The following is an 18,313-nucleotide window of genomic DNA, read 5'->3' on the forward strand; positions in this document are numbered from 1 at the left end:
CAATGGTTAGAGGCCTAGAACCTGCAAAGAAATTTATCTCAGCAATCATGCCCTATCCCATGCCTTTGATATATGACATTTGAGCACTTAATGAAGACCTTTGGGAGAGAATTGGAGAGTGAGTGCACACTCATTCTCTCACTGGAATGGCATGAGATTGTAATCTATCATCCTGGTCCACACACAGGAGTGTCATTTGGCAGGTCTCCCTTTGGCCCTGTTTATGGTGCATTCCTCCTGCCACTGTTTTGTAGGTGATTAAGGCAACTATAATTCTATTCTCTCTTAGGAAGCTCTCCTTATCTTTTGGATTTAAATTTATTTAAATTTGTGTCCTCATTTTTTTGATAAGTTTTTTAAAACCGTTTTTTTAAAAAAAACCTTCTCTACCTTGTGTTTGTTGTGAAGAAACAGTCCTTTATAACTTATAAATCCTGATTGGACTCTGCGTTTTTCTTCTTTTATATTTGGAACACCTCCTTAAGGATTTCTGGACCCAATTCTCCTCTTTTCGGCAGCAGTGATGATCACTTAGAAAAGAGTGAAAATATCCTCTTTTATCCCCTAACCAGTTAACTTTACTCACTGTCATCACTTATCTTTGTGTAGTAAAAGTTGCAGACAGAATTCACTCCTCCAAATTTAATACAGATATTCATGCCACAGTGGTTAACAGCTGTGGCTTTGCAGTCAAAATATCCGAGTTCTAGTTGCTAGCTGTGTGGCCATGTGCAAATCATAATACCTTGGATCCTCTATTTCCATTGTTTGAAATAAGATATGGGATAATAACAGAACCTAATCCATAGCATTTCTATAAAAATTAGATGATATAAACCACACAATGCCTAGCACAATAAATTCATTCATTCCCCAAGTGTCATCGAACTCCTAAAATCATTCTCACTAGAAATTATGATTATGACAAAACCCCTATAAAAGATGATTTGAATATTTGGGAAAGAAAGTTTTTACACATGGGGAGAGATTAGCTCCATGCAGGTGTGAAGCAAGATGAATGAGACTGAGGAAATATAGAAGATCCTGCCTAAAACAGGAGTACAGAGACATAAGTAAGAGTTTCAGATAGGTAAGTTATCTGCAGAATTTAATACAGACCTCTGCTTTTAAAATAAAGGGAATGACAAAGTTGTGTCAATAGAGTCAGGAGTTTACTGCCTGTGAATTAAGTCAGGTGGCACAGGGGGAAATGGTAGTTTTGCTTATGGTAGCTGTGCTATGTATCTGAGGCACTATCTCTGAAAATCAGTCAGAAAAACTTCAATCTTTTCAACCCCAGGTTTCCAATGTAACCTAACCAGGTTTCCAACATAATCTGACCAGCATAACAGTGGAAGGGGGTGAGCGGAGAGAGACTTATATATTAACATTTGACAAATTATATGCTTCAAAATAATTATGTTCCTTATCTGATCATAATTTTTAACAGCTAATTTCTAGAAAAGTGATTTTGCAAAATTTTTAGTTATGGCTGACTGCTATTAGGATTTGGGGGATTTGGGTGATTTATCATTAAAGAAGATAAAAGAATTGAAATGAGAGATAAGGCTGTTTTCAAGATCTAGTACAACCTAGAGAAATCCCTTAGCTTCAGCACCATACTAAATATAACCAGAAATCATTAAGAAAGAATGTTCTTCTATTTAAATTTATCCCAGACTGTTCAAATCATTGGCCTTTACATCTGATAGCACCTAGACCAGTACTGAACTCAGAACTCAGGAAATCATTGTCAATCAAATAATTGGAAGCTTTTCAGAAAATTTTCCTTTCAAAATGTGCTTTGATGAAAAATAAGGGCATAGGAACAAATGTACCAAACATTCAATATCTGTCTTTAAAGTACTTCCTTGTTACATGGATGATAAATTTGTCCTAATAATATCTAATATTTACTGATTGCCCTGCAGGTATCAGCTCCCATCTATAGCCCTTTGAGATAGACATTATTACTATCTTCATTTTGCAGATAATACAAATTAGGTATAAAGAAAGCTAAGTATTTTGCCCACTCTTACAGAGATTTTGTATATCTCTGTCAGGCTGGGCTCATTTTCAGGCCATATGGCTCCTAAGTCTGTGGTCCCAACCCTGCCACTAAACTACTTCTTACAGAGACATTCTCCTAGGAAGACTTATTCCTATGTGAATTTCAGGAACTTGGATAAGGAACTGTGCTATATGGCTAGCATGTTTTAAGTTAAATGATAAGGTTAATTGAGAAAATACTAAGTACTCCCTTAAGAATTAAAGAAAAAAAGTAATTTTTTCACTTAATAATACATGTTACATTATAGAACAATTTGCCAATTTAACAATAATAAAGAAAAAACACACATGCTCTCAAACTACAGGCAACTGTTTATATTTTGTATATTTCTTTCTATTTCAAGGCAGATATGTAATATACATTTATATCTATGTGTTATCTATATGTGAATATACTTTACATCCTATTATAATACCTCATATCCTATACTTTGCATCCTGATTTTAATTTTATATCACTCCATGGGATAACATCCTTATAACATGATTTTTACTGGCTTTGTAAATACTCAATAGATGGCTATTCCATAATTTTAAAAACTTAGTAATTCTAAAGGGAACATCATATCTCCACAGGTGGACTGTAAATAATTTTGAGAAAAAATTTCCCCCATGATTCTGATTTGTTTTAACCAACCTATTAATTTTGAAATTTCAAACAATGTTAATGGAAGACACCCTGACCCTCCCCTTTGGAAAATATGGGCTAAATAAAAGGGATTGAAAAATAATGATTTTATCAATGTCCCTTGTTGGACATTGAGTTGTAAATGGACACACCTCATACCCAAATCTTTTTAGAGTTCTCATTTGGTTTAGGATACTTCCGAAAGAGTGGAATTGCTGGGCCAAACGATGTGAATATTTTAATAGTCTTGATATATATTGACCGCCTGCCAGAAAACTTAGGAATTTTAAATCTCCGACAACATTGTATGAGAAAGCTCACTGTCTCACATATGGATCTACAGTAAACCTTTTAAACATTACATTGGATATTGTTCTGACTTGTATTTTCTACTTTTACATAGCTTCATTTCCCAATTGCCGGAACACACTGATCCTGTTAGAAGAGAGAAATATATGACTCTCACTTCCTTGCTCCTGTGACTGCAACAATGCCTACCATTCATTAAACGTTCAACTCTCCCCAGGCAATGAGACTAGAGTGCCCTTAATATCATTACCTGCATCTCACTGATCCCTCAAACCGACTCTTTGTCGTTGTTCTTATCTTCTCAGTGAAATGACCTAGACGTTGGGGGAGGGCAGCCCCCACCCACAGCGAAGAGCTGAAGTACTGGGATCCGAAGTGGGATTTCACACACCTGTAACTAGCACCAGAGTTAAGAGGTGGGGAGGGGCAGCGTGGGCAAAGCAAAACGAAACCGAACAAAAACAAAAAATATGGCCTTGCCGCTTGGTGTTTCCTTCTAGTTGACAAGTTTCTAAATTAAAATAGAAGTAGCTTTGCTTCTGTCAGCGGCGTGTGTACGGACCAGTTTATCCCATTCCTAGAGACCAGAGTGTCAGCGACAACTCGCATTGCGTGAGCAAAGAGGCCGCTCAGCTGAAAGCTGAGGCAGATGGTGCACGTTTCCCCTTTGCAAAAGAAAATGGTCTGACATGGCAAAAAGGAAGAGTGACTATTCCTAGGTAATTCGTGGCTAGAGTGGACACACTTTAGTTTGAAGTCTGGGGCACACCAAGGTAATGAAACCCGGAGAGCGCACACTCTCACACGATCTGCGCCTAAGGGCTCAAGCAGGAGGAAGAAGGGCGCATGCGTCAGGCGCACGCCTGAGGCTCCCCCCGCCCCTCCGGGAGCGCTCTGCGCAGGCGCAGGTGACAGCAGCGCTTGGCCTCTGCTGATGCCGTCGTTGTCCTACCCCTCCCCCGTCCCAGCTCTGCGGCGGCCGCGCGCTACAGGCCGGTCGCTCCACCCCCCCGGCTCCCGGGACTCTGGACTCCGTGACCCTGTCCTCGGCCCTGTCCGCGCCGAAGCAGCCTGGGACTGCGCAGCGCCCCGCGTGCCGGTGAGCGACCCCGGACGTGCAGTCCCCAGGTCCCCTTCCGGAGCGGGGCTGAGCGGCTGCGCCGCGGCTTAAGCCGGGCCTGACAAGGAGGGGAGACCGCCTGGGTGCTGGGCCCGCCGCAGGTACGACGGCGCTCAGGGCTCGAGATCGAGGTGCTGTTTCGCCTCTTATGAGGCCCAGCCAGGGAACACCGGGCTTCGGCCCAAGCCCGGCCTCTGGGTTGCCTCAAGGCCCTCACCCCTTGAGCGCCAGGTGGCCCTCTTGCTTTTGCTGTTGATGAATTTTCTTGCCATGGTGCGGGGATATTTTTCACCTTTACAGAGTAGACTTTGTGCTAGGTGTTGTTTATGGAGCTTTTTAAAGGCGCTGGTTTCCTTCGTTCTCAAGCCCTTTTAGAACTAAACCAGTGTTTGCACAGACGATCAGGAGCCATTTAAATTGGAGTGCTGTGATATATTTTTTCTCTCCAAATTGAGTCTGATATCCATGTTGGCTTTCAGTAAAGGAAGGAACTGCTATAATAACATTGAGCACCGAGAGGTTGGAGAAGAGGGTCTAGCACCCCTTTTTTAAACCATTGAGTCTCCAAGAATAAAAGTGGTTAAACTTGTCAGTTCTCTAAGGAAAATCTAGTAGAGAAGGCAAGGGATTCCCAGTTTTTGACAAAGTCTGGCACTTGTCCAAACACCTGCCTAAAACAATCGATCACGGCAGCTGTTAGATTAGGACAGAAAAGAGGCCCAAACGGAGAGCCACTTGAGTTTTCCTTTCTGTGTCTTTTCTCTCAATGCCCTCCAGTAAGATGCAGCTTACACCCTGGCTGTGTTGACTGAGATCCCAGAAAGGGTGCCTTTAAGGCTGAAAGGGTGCCCTTAAGACCTTGCTGGTAAGGCCCAATGATCCCAGTTCAGCTAGTGTTCCGCATAGACCCCAGGGTCACTCTGTGGGGACAGTGCTGTTAAGTCTTCCCTAACCTACCTGTGGCTGGCAGGTGTTGATTTGACCGGGGTATTGTGTCATTGAGCCAAATTAAGACAGTGATTTTTTAGAAGTCATAAATCATTTGTATTTTTGATGTGGGCAATTACTTTTATAAATACATAGGTTTTTTTTTGAAAGAGTGAAAATCTCATTTTACAGTTTCGTTTGTACACCGTTTGTATATTTTTTTATTCTGTTTGAGTGACAGCAACAAGCGGATGGCATGCGAGTTTTATTTTTTTATCTTTGTATTTATTTTGTATATATTCATGGGCAATTTGCTACAAGTGCAATTTGCTACATTGATACATGACATCCTAGTGAAGTCAAGGCCCTCAGTGCATCCAACACTGGAGCAATACACATTGTACCCACCAAGCAACCTCCCATCAGGCATGCCAATTCTAGAAAGTAAAAGTTTCTTCATACTCTAGGATGAATTGACTTATTTGGAGTATCTGTTTTGTTTAATCAAATAAGTGAGAATTTTTGAAAGAAATACTATCTGTCTTAATGTCTGTAATCTATTTTTAGGAACCGCTAAAAGACATATCAAATTTAGAAGGAGTAGAATTATGTTACTTTTAAGTTTTACTTTTTCACTTTATTTTTTCTCAGGATATAAGCAGGAAAATGCCAGCAGGGTGTATTGTATGACTATTAAGTTCTTTTGAGCTTTAAAAGGGTATGGCCTTAAGTATAAAGTTACTTCATTATCTACCTGCAGAAGTTATTTTTGTGTAGGCACTAGTACTAATTATTTCTACTTAGATTTTTACATGTGTATTTAATTTTCCCATGTTATTTTGATACTCTTATCCTAAAAGTTTGCAGTATTCTAAATTTTGCTGCTTTGTAAATTATATTTAATATTTTGGAACATTGGCTTCATAATTTTAACTCTGTCAACTGCTGAATGAAAAAAACTTGCATGATTTTGGAATTTTGGGGCTTTTTATTGTTGTTGCAAGTGTTTAAATGTTTAAAGCAAGAAATTTAAGGATGGAAGAGTGGTGATTGTATTTATCACAAAGGTGCATGAATTTTCAGAGGCTGAAACGTACTATTTTAAAGTTACTTGGAGAGATACATCAAATACCTAGCTATCATCTGCCCAAAGCAATTTTTGCCTTTGGTGCCAACTGGTTAAAAGGTAGAATGTATTTTTGTTTTATTCTAAGGAAAATGAAACCTGCATGTTTCTTTTCAGAGAACCTGCAGATGTAGACTTTTGTCAGATGTTAATGTTTGAAGGCCCATTCTCATCATAAGCATGATAGGATATCATTTCACATTATTTTCTTTAAAAAACACTTCTGGGCTCTCGTAAATGGCTCCTTTGTTTCAGACATTATTTTGATTGGATATTATCCTAATCCAAAAGGTAGTTTAAACATTCTCTTAAAATGTGTTCTGTAAACCAAAAATAAAATTCTGAGCCCCCCAACTGACTGAGTGGACCCTGCTTCTCTGTCAAGGGCATTGCAAAGTAAACCTAAAAATGTGATTCTGGCCATGATGAAAAGGTGGGCAGAGGGGATTGAACATACCTTGTTATACCTTCCTCCCTTTGGAATTCAGGCACAACTGACCAGCATTAATGAAAATAGAGATATTTAAAACTAACAAAAGAGTCTCTTTGTAGCAGTAAGATATCAAATCCCAACCTGACTCTTATATAGAATCACTTGACAGATAGCAGGCCCTGAAAGAAATCAAAATATCTTACCCCAAAATATATTTCTTTGAAATGGCCTTGCAAAGCTGTCTCTTGTGGGGAAGATCCACATTCTGTACAGAATTCCCTTTCCTTTCCAGATCTTTTCCTTAATCCAGCAGAGATTTAATCAAGACTGGAATATTTTAAAGTGTAATAAGAGACATTTACAAACTATTCTCTCTCAAGCCTGCTACCTGGAGGCATCATCTACATAATAAGAACCTTGGCTTCCACAACCTCCTCCCTTGTCTTAACTACAAGCATTTCTTTCTGCTGACTTCAACTCCTCAGGTAGAGTTTAACCCGTTTCAACCAATTGCCATTAGGAAATCTTTAAATCCACCTTTGCACCTATGACCTGGACACCCCCCAACCATCCACCCCTGCTTCAAAATGTCCTGCTTTTCTGGGCTGAATTAATATATACCTTACATGTATTGATTTATGCCTCTGCCTGTAATTTCTGTCTCCAAAATGTATAAATCAAGCTGTAACCCAACTACCTTGAGGACATTTTCTCAGGACCTATTGAGACTGTGCCTCAGGCCTTGGTCACTCATATTTGGCTCAGAATAAGTCCCTTCAAATATTTTACAGAGTTTGACTCTTCCTTTACTGTTCTAAATTAATTAGTGTAAATATCTCATAGAGTTCTTGAATGTACTTTTTTCCCTGAAGTTTACTGTAAGATTTTATTTTCTTTAGACATGGGAAAGTCTCTTTCTCATTTGCCTTTGCATTCAAGCAAAGAAGATGCTTATGATGGAGTCACATCTGAAAATATGAGGAATGGATTGGTTAATAGTGAAGTCCATAATGAAGATGGAAGAAATGGAGATGTCTCTCAGTTTCCATATGTGGAATTTACAGGAAGAGATAGTGTCACCTGCCCTACTTGTCAGGGAACAGGAAGAATTCCTAGGGGTATGTGTTATTGCATTGCTTTCCCTTTAAATAATGATTTCAGGTATTTGCTCAAATACTATAAAAACTATGGGTCTCAGGAACCACCTGTTTTAGAAGACTGTTAGAATTAAAGTTGAAACATCATATCAGTTATCTTCAGGCAAAAAGATGCAAAAGAAACAAATAAAAAAATATTAATTAAGGTTCCTAAAGCAGTAAAGAAAACCACCTCACTACCTCTAGTATTTTTTCATTCCCTCCTACTATTGTAACATATTCACTGTCTTGTGAACAAAAACTTTTAGTCCTATTTGGCATCTATAGAGATGACATTATAGTTATTTGCTACTTTGCTATATCAGATGTTAGAAGCGATTTAAGTAATTTGTTGACCTAATTTTTTTTTTTTTTAAGAGATGAGATCTCGCAATTGTTGGCCAGGCTGGTCTTGAACTCCTGTCCTCAAGCAATCCTCCCATCTCGGCCTCCCAGAGTGCTAGGATTATAGCAGTGAGCCACCATGCCCAGCCAGAATTAATGTGTAAGGAAGCTTATTCTTTCATGTTATTTTAAAAATTTTATTATTTTTAATAATAAGGATAGAATTTCCCAATGTTTCCCAGGATGATGTTGAATTCTTGGGCTCAAGCCATCATCCAGCCTTGGCCTCCCAAAGTGTTAGAATTACAGCTGTGAGCCACCATGCCTGGCCAACCTAATATTTTCAATTCATTATCTAAAGAAGAAGAATAAGCTGGCTGTGCCATAATCAGTTATTTCTAAAAGAAACTCTATGAAGAGGGATGGTATGTGAAAATGAGCCAAATTGAAAAAAAAAAAATTGTTTGTGATATATCACAGGGGACGTCAGAAGGAAATAATCCTCTATGTGCTGCTTATAAGTTACTTTAGGAACAGTGGCAATAAGTAGAAATAATAAAGATACCTTATGCTGTTCTCATTATCTTCTTGGTGAAAGTTGATATGTGACCCTGGAGACACCCAGAGGGAAAAAGGACAAAGTGAAAGTATAAAGTATATCAGAGTCTTAAAAATGCTGTGGGTTGGAATTGAAGTTTACATTTGCATTGGCCTTTGAGTATGATGGTTTTATCTTCGCAGGGATAGTAGCTGTTTAAGAATAAAATAATTATTGTAGTTGAAGGGATTAATGCACCAGACTCAGGGGATAGGGGAGTACTGTTTTACCAATCTGGTTACATTTTTGAGGTGTGACCAGTAAACTTTTTTGGCCACCTGGATACAGATTATGGAAAGTAGGAAATCAAGGATGACTGCAGACTTTTTTGTTTTTTTAGGTTCGTTTGTTTGAGCAACTGAAAGAAGGTAGTAACAATTTACTAAAATTGAAAAAAAGATTGTTTGAGTATATATGTCACAGGAGAGTTCAGGAGCTCAAGTTTACACATGTATATTTGGAGATACCTATTTGACATGGAAATGGATATGTTCATTAGGCAGTTAGTTATCATAAGGGTCAGAAATTCAATTGCAGGGCCCAGCCTCAAGTTATCAATGTATAGATGACACTTAAAGCCTAGCTGGATGACAGCACCAAGCTAGTCAGTGCAGATAGCAAAATGAGACCCTAGCACTGAATCCTGAGACACTGGCATATCAAGGTCAGTGAAAGAATTAACAAAGGACCCTGAGAAAGAATAGCGAGAGAGGAGGAATCACTGTGTCTGGTATCATGGAAGATAAGTGAAGAAAGTGTACCAAGGAGAAAAGAGTTACCAAATGTTGGATGCTACTGGTAGATTAGGTAGTGTGAAGACTGAGAACTGACTGTTAGATTTGGTGATACGGAGGCCACAGGAGAGTTTAAAAGAGCAGTTTTGGTAAAGGCATGTGTAGCATGTATAGAGTGGGCTCAAGAGTGCATAGGAGATGTTACGTAGAGAGAAAATAGATTTTCAGAGGAGTTTGGCTCCATAGCAGAGAGAAGAGAGGTGGTCCTTAGAAGGGGCTGTGAGGTCAGGAGAGGGATTTTTTTTTTTATATATGTGTATATATAAGATGGAGTGAATAATAGACCCTGATGAGAATTATCTGTAGAGTAGACATTGGTAATTCAGGAGATACGAGGAATTATTAGAGTAATGTTCTTGAACAGACGAAAGGGCAGATCTGCTGCACAGGAGCAAAGAGCTGCTCTTTTTTCTATAAAAGATAAGTTATAAACATGGGTAGTTTATTCTTGGTAATAAAAGAGAAGGTAAAGTATGGACACAGAAGCAGGTAGGTGGATAGATCTGATAGTAGAAGCTTGTAGAAATTATCTGCTGTTTATCACATAATGAACTAAGAATGAGGATAGCGAAGAAGATATTAAAGATTTGAAGAGAATTGAAGTTATAAAATTGTGGTCTTGGAGAGTCAGCTTGAGAGTATGAACTTGGGAAATGTAGTATGATTGTTGACTTCATTGAGTGCTACTTGACATGAGTGATCAAAAATGAAACCAGTTGTGTACTTTTCTGTGTCCATGTTTAGCTGTGTTGATATACACATAGGAGCCAGAGGGTAGGTTCTAACCAGGGTTGTAGTTTTAGCCAAATGAATACCGCTAAACAAGGTGAGATACGTAAACACACAAAAACACAGATATCCATATTGTATGCATTTGTATAATTTTGTATAATTATATATGGGTGTGATGGGGGAGCACAGATGAGAGGAAGAGTGTAGAAGTGTTGGAGGGAATAACAGAAGCATTTTAGAAAGCTTTTAAAGAGAACTTGACTATCTGGTACCTTAATAGTTAATATGATAAGCCAACTTCTAATAAGCTTATAAAATTGGCATTTAAAGGTCCATTTATCCTTTAAACTTACGGATTTAGCTCAACCCAAGAAAGAAAGAAAGGATTCTGAAGTGACTTTAATGTGAATTGGGGTGAGACCTGAAAGGACCCTGGAAGACTCATTATGTAGGGGCTCTTAAAGCTTGAGACTTCTACTTCAAAAGCCAGTTTTGGTTTTCGAGGGGGACAATGTCAGAAGCTCTGCAGTGATAGAGGTTTCAGGAAAGGGAGATAGCAATATCTTTCTTCTTTTATCATCCAGACAAACAAATCAGAGTCTTAATGGACAACAGTGAAGCAGAAGGAAGGCCTGGTAAATTTAGCTCTTCTGAAAGCTGGGACTGTTTAAAATTTTGCAGTGGAAGAAAAAGTAATGGAGCCCTCATTTGTTACATGTGTGTGTTTTTTTTTTTTTTTAAGCTCGACATCTAGGTGTGGAAAAAACACACTGTCTTCTCTAGAACTTCTGCTGGGTACTTTCTGAAGACTTAACAATTTACTAAAGGAAAGAGATGAGTGCCAGATGATATTCTGGTCTTTCCAAACCAGATTGTGATGGGGAGCCATTGTATTTTTAACTAATCATAGTAATTTCTAAACCTACTTCTTTCACATTTAGGGCAAGAAAACCAACTGGTGGCATTGATTCCATATAGTGATCAGAGATTAAGGCCAAGAAGAACGTAAGTGATTCTAAGAATATGGCAGTGTTTTATGTTTTATTTTTATTTTTTCGAATTATGTATAAACAAATCTAGTTAAAACTATTAAAAGGAAAAATGCTGTCACGTTGTTAAATTATGTCATCATATGCTTTGTATCCTTAAACAGACAAACAAAAAAGGAATTTCTGTTTGGGGTAAGGTCTTGAAAGCAGTATGGTATCTTTATCTTCTCAAATCTATGGAAATAGATCTAGAATAGCAGTAGGAAACACATACACTCACATAAAATTTTCATTAAAAATTGGATAAGGTATGCTCCACAACCCCAGAATAAAAATTGGTATTTAAACATGATGACAACAGAGACCCCAGCTGGCTTAGCAGCTGTGTGGAGGTTGTGAAGGAAAGCAAAAAGAGAGTTACTAAGGATCCTATGAGCCCTGATACACAAAGCAAGTACTTTGTCCCAAAAGAAGAGGACACCCAGCAAATATTTCCAAGAATAATCTGCAAAAATGACAAGATTTGCATGCTGTAGCTTGAAGAAAGTACAAAAAGACCACAGAGATGTACTAAGCATCTTCGAGAAGATCAGAAGGAACTGGACCATCCTAAATCCTCAGCGACCTTAGGAAATGTCAAAACAAAAATTCTTGCAAAAGCGTACAGATACATATCCTCAAGAAAAAAGTTGTTGAGTAGAAAACAATGTCTACAGGACAGGAGTTAGGAATGAAGGAGAGAACAGATTCAGATATCAGGGAGATCATCTCAAAACTGTGGAGATAAATACACATGGAGGCCATGTTTTCAAATACTTTGCATATCAACAGAGGATGGATCCCTTGAACAGTGAAGCTAGCAAAGTGACGCTGGCATATTCCATCACCAAAAATGGAACCTTTTCTTAAAAGTACAAAAGCTCTTTTCATTTAAACATGAGCAACTGGAAAGGATCACAAAAAAGCATTATACAAATATACTTTTTAAGAAATTGAAGAAAGTAAGCTGAGCAAAATAGTGACACTTTAATAAAGGTATATGAGAAGAGCAGATGAACGCTTTAACTTAATACTATATATAGAAGCTACAACAGGACAGCATAAGGCAGAAACTGAGAAGCTCAGAAATGAGATAACTAAACAATCAGAGTATGTGAAAAGAGAATTTACAGACCTCTGGAAAGAATTAGAAGAAAAACACATCCGCAAAACTGGAAGAACACAAGTACAAATACATTGGAAGTACAGTCAGGGAAATAGAACATAAACAGGAGGAATGAAGACATACACAACAAATTAATGTAAATGATTTGAGAGAAGTCTGAAAGTCAGATAAACTGAACATGTATGTAATTGGAGCATCTGAAGAAAACCAAAGGAATAGAACTGAACAAATGCAAAACATTAAATCAAGAACACAGAGACCTACATATTGAAAAGACATCACAATCCTGAAAAAAATGAACCCATGTTAGTGAAATTCTTGAACTTTAGTGTTAAGAAAACAACAGCAAAACTCCTCAATACCCAGGCAAAAGGATCAGTTAATTTATAAAGGTTAGAAAATCAGATTGACATGCTGCTGCTTGACTACAGTGCCTCAAACAGATAAGCAGTGGAGTGACGTATTTAGTCATCAGGAAAATAAAACGCACCAAAGATTTTATAAATAGTCTGACCTTTTATTACAAAATGTGTAAATAGATATGAATATGAAGGAAATTAGGATGAATCCCTTTATAACCTAAAAGTGGGAGAACTTTTTAAACTATTATTTTGAATGCAGAAGAGGTAAATTTGATAAGATAAACTTTTACAGAATGAAGACAGAACCTTAACTGTAGTCAAAATACAAATAGCAAACTGAGTAGTAATGTTTACAAATCATATCACAGACAGAGGGCCAATATCCTTACTCTAAAAAGAGCTTCAGAATTTGAGAAGAAAAAGGCCAACCTCCAAAGCAAAGTAGAAGCTATGAACAGCTAGTTCACAAAAAAGAAATGCAAATGACCTTTAAACATTTGAAAAGATGTCCAATCTTGCTCATAATAGAAATGCAAATTAAAACTACACTTAGATGCCATTTCTGTCACATTGGCAAAAATCCAAAATGTTGACAACATACTTTGTTGGCAGTAGTGACTGAAAACAAGTATATTCATTCCTTGCTAGTGAATGAAAATGTGGCGTTATTTGCCAAATTACATCTGCATTTACTTTTTGGCTCAGGAATCCTACTTTGAAAAATTTATTCTAAGGATAGTTGTCAAATATAGTAAATTGTATTTGCAGAAATTATTCATTGTGCCAATGTTTGCAGAAGCAAACAACTGGAAACAATGTAAATACCCATAATAGAGGATGATGGAATGAGATATTACATGTACACAATGATAAAATGGAAGAACTATTTTACTACAGTGTGATATTGAGAATGTTTTTCTTTCAAAACACCACACATTCACACCCACACACATATACACACAAACAGACTGACTTATAAGCCCTAAGGACTAAATAGATTATGATGGATTCACCCGCCCATAAGAAATTAAAAATAAAACACTAAAGTGTAGAAAATCGAATAAAACCAATCAAATAAAACAATGGGATGATAAACCAAATTAATAGAATTGGTTCCCCTCAGAGTTTGGGAAGGAATTTGGAAGAGGGAGTGGATAAGCAAGTAAAGAGAGTGTGTGTGTGTGTGTGTGTCTATGTGTACATATTTTTTACATAAAAGATGAAATCAAAAGTAAAAGTAACTGCCAAAAATTGAGATAAAAGGAAACATTATTGTAACTGTATATGAAGTTGGTGACACTAACAAAACTGAAAGATTTTCAGTGACTTGAAAACATTGTGCTATGATTGTAGATGTCTAGTAAGTTGTGTTCCAAATGGCAAAGAGAATCACAACAAATTTTAAACTGTACTTAATAGTTGCATTGTTAGGAGTACCTTTGGTGTAGTTTGGAAATTTTATATGTAAATAAGTAATTATGTAAATCCCTTAGGAAGCAAGATTTTTAGCATTAAGAACAAAGAGATACAAAATCAAAGAAATTGAATTGTCCACTTTTGACCCAAATAGAATAATGCCTGAAATACTTCCACCTGAAATCGCTAAAAAAATGGACAAATATAGTAAACAGTATTTTCCAACATTGGACATCAGCCAGCACAGGGCAGTGATTCCTGAGAAAGAAAAAAACAAAGGAGATACGCCCTATAATTGCACCAGCAAGCCCTGTGATTGTACCAGCTTACTGTCTGAGGAAGGTTCCAAGCTGCAGCACAAGGAAGGAACCAACGCAGGCAGAGCTCAGTGGTCTTCCTCAATTGAGGAGATGGAACTGGGTGTCCAGAAAACCAAGATGACTGGAGTTAGCAGGGCTGAGTACCAGACGGTAGAGAGCTGCAGAGGGTGCTCTTAAGACTGCAGCTGCGTCCTGGTCAACATATATGTGTGGGGAACATACCTAAGGCTGAGGAAAGACCACCCAATAGGAGCAGAGGGAATAGTCCTCAGAGCTCACACAAGGCCAAGAACAGTTGTTTCTCAATTTGTAGTAAAATTATAATATTTTGGGAACAACTCTGGGTCTTTATTCCTTTACAAATTAAGTGAGTTGTGGTGAGATTAGAAAATTATTAGTTGCTTTTGTCTGTATACTTTAGCTATGTCATTTAATCCTCAAACATGGATTTTAAAGTGGAAGAGAAGTAAACTGCGTTAAATACTGTGGGTAGGAAATGGCAAAAATGGAATTCTAACTTGACTGCAGATATACCACACAACTTTCATAACTTCATCAGCACCTTTATAACTCCCAGGATTTGGTTGCTATCGCTAGAGCCATAAGAAAAATCATTGCTAATTAATTTTGTAATGGAGACATATATTTTGTCAGTAAACTAGCCAATTTTTCAATTTGGAATGAAATACTACATGGAATGTTGTTTTATTGTCCTACGAGGTTCAATAATGTTTGTTATGGCTACAAACTTGATATACAGAGTAATTTAGAACATGATTCATTTATTTACAACTAGGACTGACTCATAAGCCCTAAGGACTAAATAGATTATGATGGATTCACCCACCTATAAGTAATTAAAAATAAAACCCTAACGTGTAGAAAATCCAACAAAGTTCAGATTTTATTATGATGTTAAATTCTTCTTATGCTTTTTTATGTATTTTGGTGTATTGTAGATACTATAAACGTATTTAAATTTCCTATTAGGTAATTCAGTGGGGATCACTACCCTACTCAGGTTGAGAGAGTCCAGAATGAGTAAGTGGGAACTACTTCGTTTGCTCAAGACAACAGTATGGACTTAGTAGCAGTGATTTAGCAAATTTGTGTTTGCTTATATTATTTTGTTTTTTAATAAACCAGTTTGCTCTGTTCTTAACTTGGGCAACTTAAAACACTAAGAAATATTTTTAAAATATCTGCAGGAGGCACTTTAATAGTTGTTGTAATACATACAAAGATTAAATCCATCAGAGCATTTAGAACGGAATTGGTGGCGAAGAGAGAGTGGAAGAAACAATAAAATGGAAAATTTTTGTATAAGTAGAATGTAAGGAAAATAAGAAATAATTGTCATGCAAGACTCAAATAAAAGAGGATGTTGTGGGCATCCAGTAGAGGGCTTGTATATTAGAGAGAACAGGAAATAGTCCTTTGAAACTCTGGGTTTGAGGTTAACCTTGAAAAGAGGAAGTTTTTGCCTACAAATATTGGGAAGAGCAAGAAAAGGAAGTAATACATTTCAGGAGAGTTAGAAGAATGTCAAAGACATGTAAGGCTTAGTTTCTTCCTTGTCTTATACCTGTGTAATATATCTTTTGATTAAAAAAAGAAATATAACACCACCTTCAAAGCAGAGTTGATCAATGTAAAAAATATTTTAAAAACTGAGTACATAAGTACTTTGAGATGAGAATACTCAAAAAAGAGACTATAGTAAGAATCATTTATGAGGCATGTGGTTATGTCATTTTTTTTTTTATTTTAAAAATATGGAGGATGTGCAGGTTTGTTAGATAGGTAAATGTGTGCCATGGTGGTTTGTTGTACCTGTCAACCCATCCCTTAGGTTTTTAAGCCCAGCATGATTAGCTATTTGTCCTCATGCTCTCCCTTCCCCAACATTATTTTTAAGATGGTTCTGATGAGCAGTCACTTTAGGGGATCATGCAATGGCAAAACTCACGTGAAAATTCCGCTTCAGTGAATTCAGAGGGAGTTTTGAAATGTGTATTTGTATGAAGCTCCTCAACTTGATTCTAATGTGAAAACTGCTCTGGCAGTCACTAAAGTAAATGTTCTATTGTTTTAAGCCCAAAATTTCAGTGTCCAAAATGTGATTCCTTTTTTTTTTTTTTTTTTTGAGATGGAGTCTCGCTCTCTCGTCCAGGCAGGAGTGCGGTGGCATGATCTCGGCTCACTCCAACCTCTGGCTCCCGGGTTCAAGCTATTCTCCCGCCTCAGCCTCCTGAGTACCTGGGATATCAGGCATGCATCACCACGCCTGGCTAATTTTTGTGTTTTTAGTAGAGACGAGGCTTCACCGTGTTGGTCAGACTGGTCTCGAACTCCTGACCTCATGATCCACCCACCTCAGCCTCTCAAAGTGCTGGGTTTACAGGCATGAGCCACTGCGTGCCGCCAATTTCATCTTTTGAAGGGAACATCTTAACACTTGGTAGACTCAGACTCAACGATGCCCAGTACTTTCAGATGTGAAAATTTGGTAACATTTAATATATGTTGCTGCTAATATACAGGGGAAATTGAACATATCTTCTCTAATGTTACATTATATAATTCTTGATGCACGTGTACTTAAATACCCTCTTTTCCTTTTCAGAAAGCTGTATGTGATGGCTTCTGTGTTTGTCTGTCTGCTCCTTTCCGGATTGGCTGTGTTTTTCCTTTTCCCTCGCTCTATCGACGTGAAATACATTGGTGTAAAATCAGCATATGTCAGTTATGATGTTCAGAAGCGTACAATTTATTTAAATATCACAGTGAGTATAAATTTATATGAAAAATGTTTAACTTCATTCTTTTATCCTATTAAGCAGCACCTTTGTCCCCATTGAGAAGAGATGTTTGTTAAATGTGACACTAGTCAGTGTGCTTTCTGTATGCCTTTGCTGTATTGACCTTCAGTACCATTTCTGGTTCTGCTAAAAATAGATAATAAATACTGGCAATTCAATATATGCAGAATCATTTAGCATTTGAAAATGTCTTTAGGAGGGTAAAATAAACTAAAAAAAGAAAAAAGGTATTACAATTTACTTTTCAATATTTGACTCTGAATAACTTCTAGCAAAGTGTTGACATAGTTGATTTGATAGATTTTATAAATGTAACATTTTCATTTCATTGTATTTGGGAAATGCAGTTTTTGCCACCTTTAACAGACCATTCCTTTATCAGCTTTAAAGATGACATACAAGTGACTGGTTTCTCTTTTGTAAATTAGCATATGTGAAAATGCCCTGTGTTTTTTTTTAATTATACTTTAAGTTCTAGAGTACATGTGCACAACATGCAGGTTTGTTATATATGTATGCAGGTGCCATGATGGTGTTCTGCACCCATTAACTTGTCATTTACATTAGATATTTCTCCTAATGCTATCCCCCTACCCCACCACAGACCCCAGTGTGTGATGTTCCCCACCCTGTGTCCGGATGTTCTCACTATTCAATTCCCACCTATGAGTGAGAACATACCGTGTTTGGTTTTCTGTCATTGCAATAGTTTGTTCAGAATGATGGTTTCCAGCTTCATCCGTGTCCCTGCAAAGGACATGAACTCATCCTTTTTTATGGCTGCATGGTATTCCATGGTATATGTGTGCCACATTTTCTTAATCCAGTCTATCATTGATGAACATTTCGGTTGGTTCCAACCAAGTCTTTGCTATTGTGAATAGTGCCACAATAAACATACATGTTCATGTGTCTTTATAGCAGCATGATTTATAATCCTTTGGGTATATACCCAGTAATGGGATGGCTGGATCAAATGATGTTTCTAGTTCTATATCCTTGAGGAATCGCCACACTGTCT

The 18,313-nt window shown here is 37.4% G+C and overlaps 1 protein-coding gene across 4 annotated transcripts in view; it reads left to right on the top strand.

The window, feature by feature from the left end:
- The first annotated feature begins 3,888 nt into the window (after positions 1-3,888).
- Positions 3,889-18,313, top strand: part of TMEM106B (transmembrane protein 106B) — a 22,544-nt gene continuing 8,119 nt past the window's right edge. The window contains exons 1-5 of one of the 4 annotated variants that reach the window (XM_017867394.1): positions 3,922-4,228; positions 6,906-7,098; positions 7,513-7,731; positions 11,160-11,223; positions 17,097-17,256. In XM_017867394.1, the coding sequence (XP_017722883.1) occupies positions 7,515-7,731; positions 11,160-11,223; positions 17,097-17,256 (441 nt within the window). In that variant the 5' untranslated portion in view covers positions 3,922-4,228; positions 6,906-7,098; positions 7,513-7,514. Of the gene's footprint in view, positions 4,229-6,905; positions 7,099-7,512; positions 7,732-11,159; positions 11,224-17,096; positions 17,257-18,313 lie in introns of all 4 variants that reach the window. The other 3 variants (XM_017867395.1, XM_017867393.1, XM_017867391.1) reach the window with 3 other exon arrangements.

The sequence above is a fragment of the Rhinopithecus bieti genome, unplaced genomic scaffold, assembly GCF_001698545.2.
Source record: "Rhinopithecus bieti isolate Rb0 unplaced genomic scaffold, ASM169854v2 scaffold_3832, whole genome shotgun sequence".
Lineage (NCBI taxonomy): Eukaryota > Metazoa > Chordata > Mammalia > Primates > Cercopithecidae > Rhinopithecus > Rhinopithecus bieti.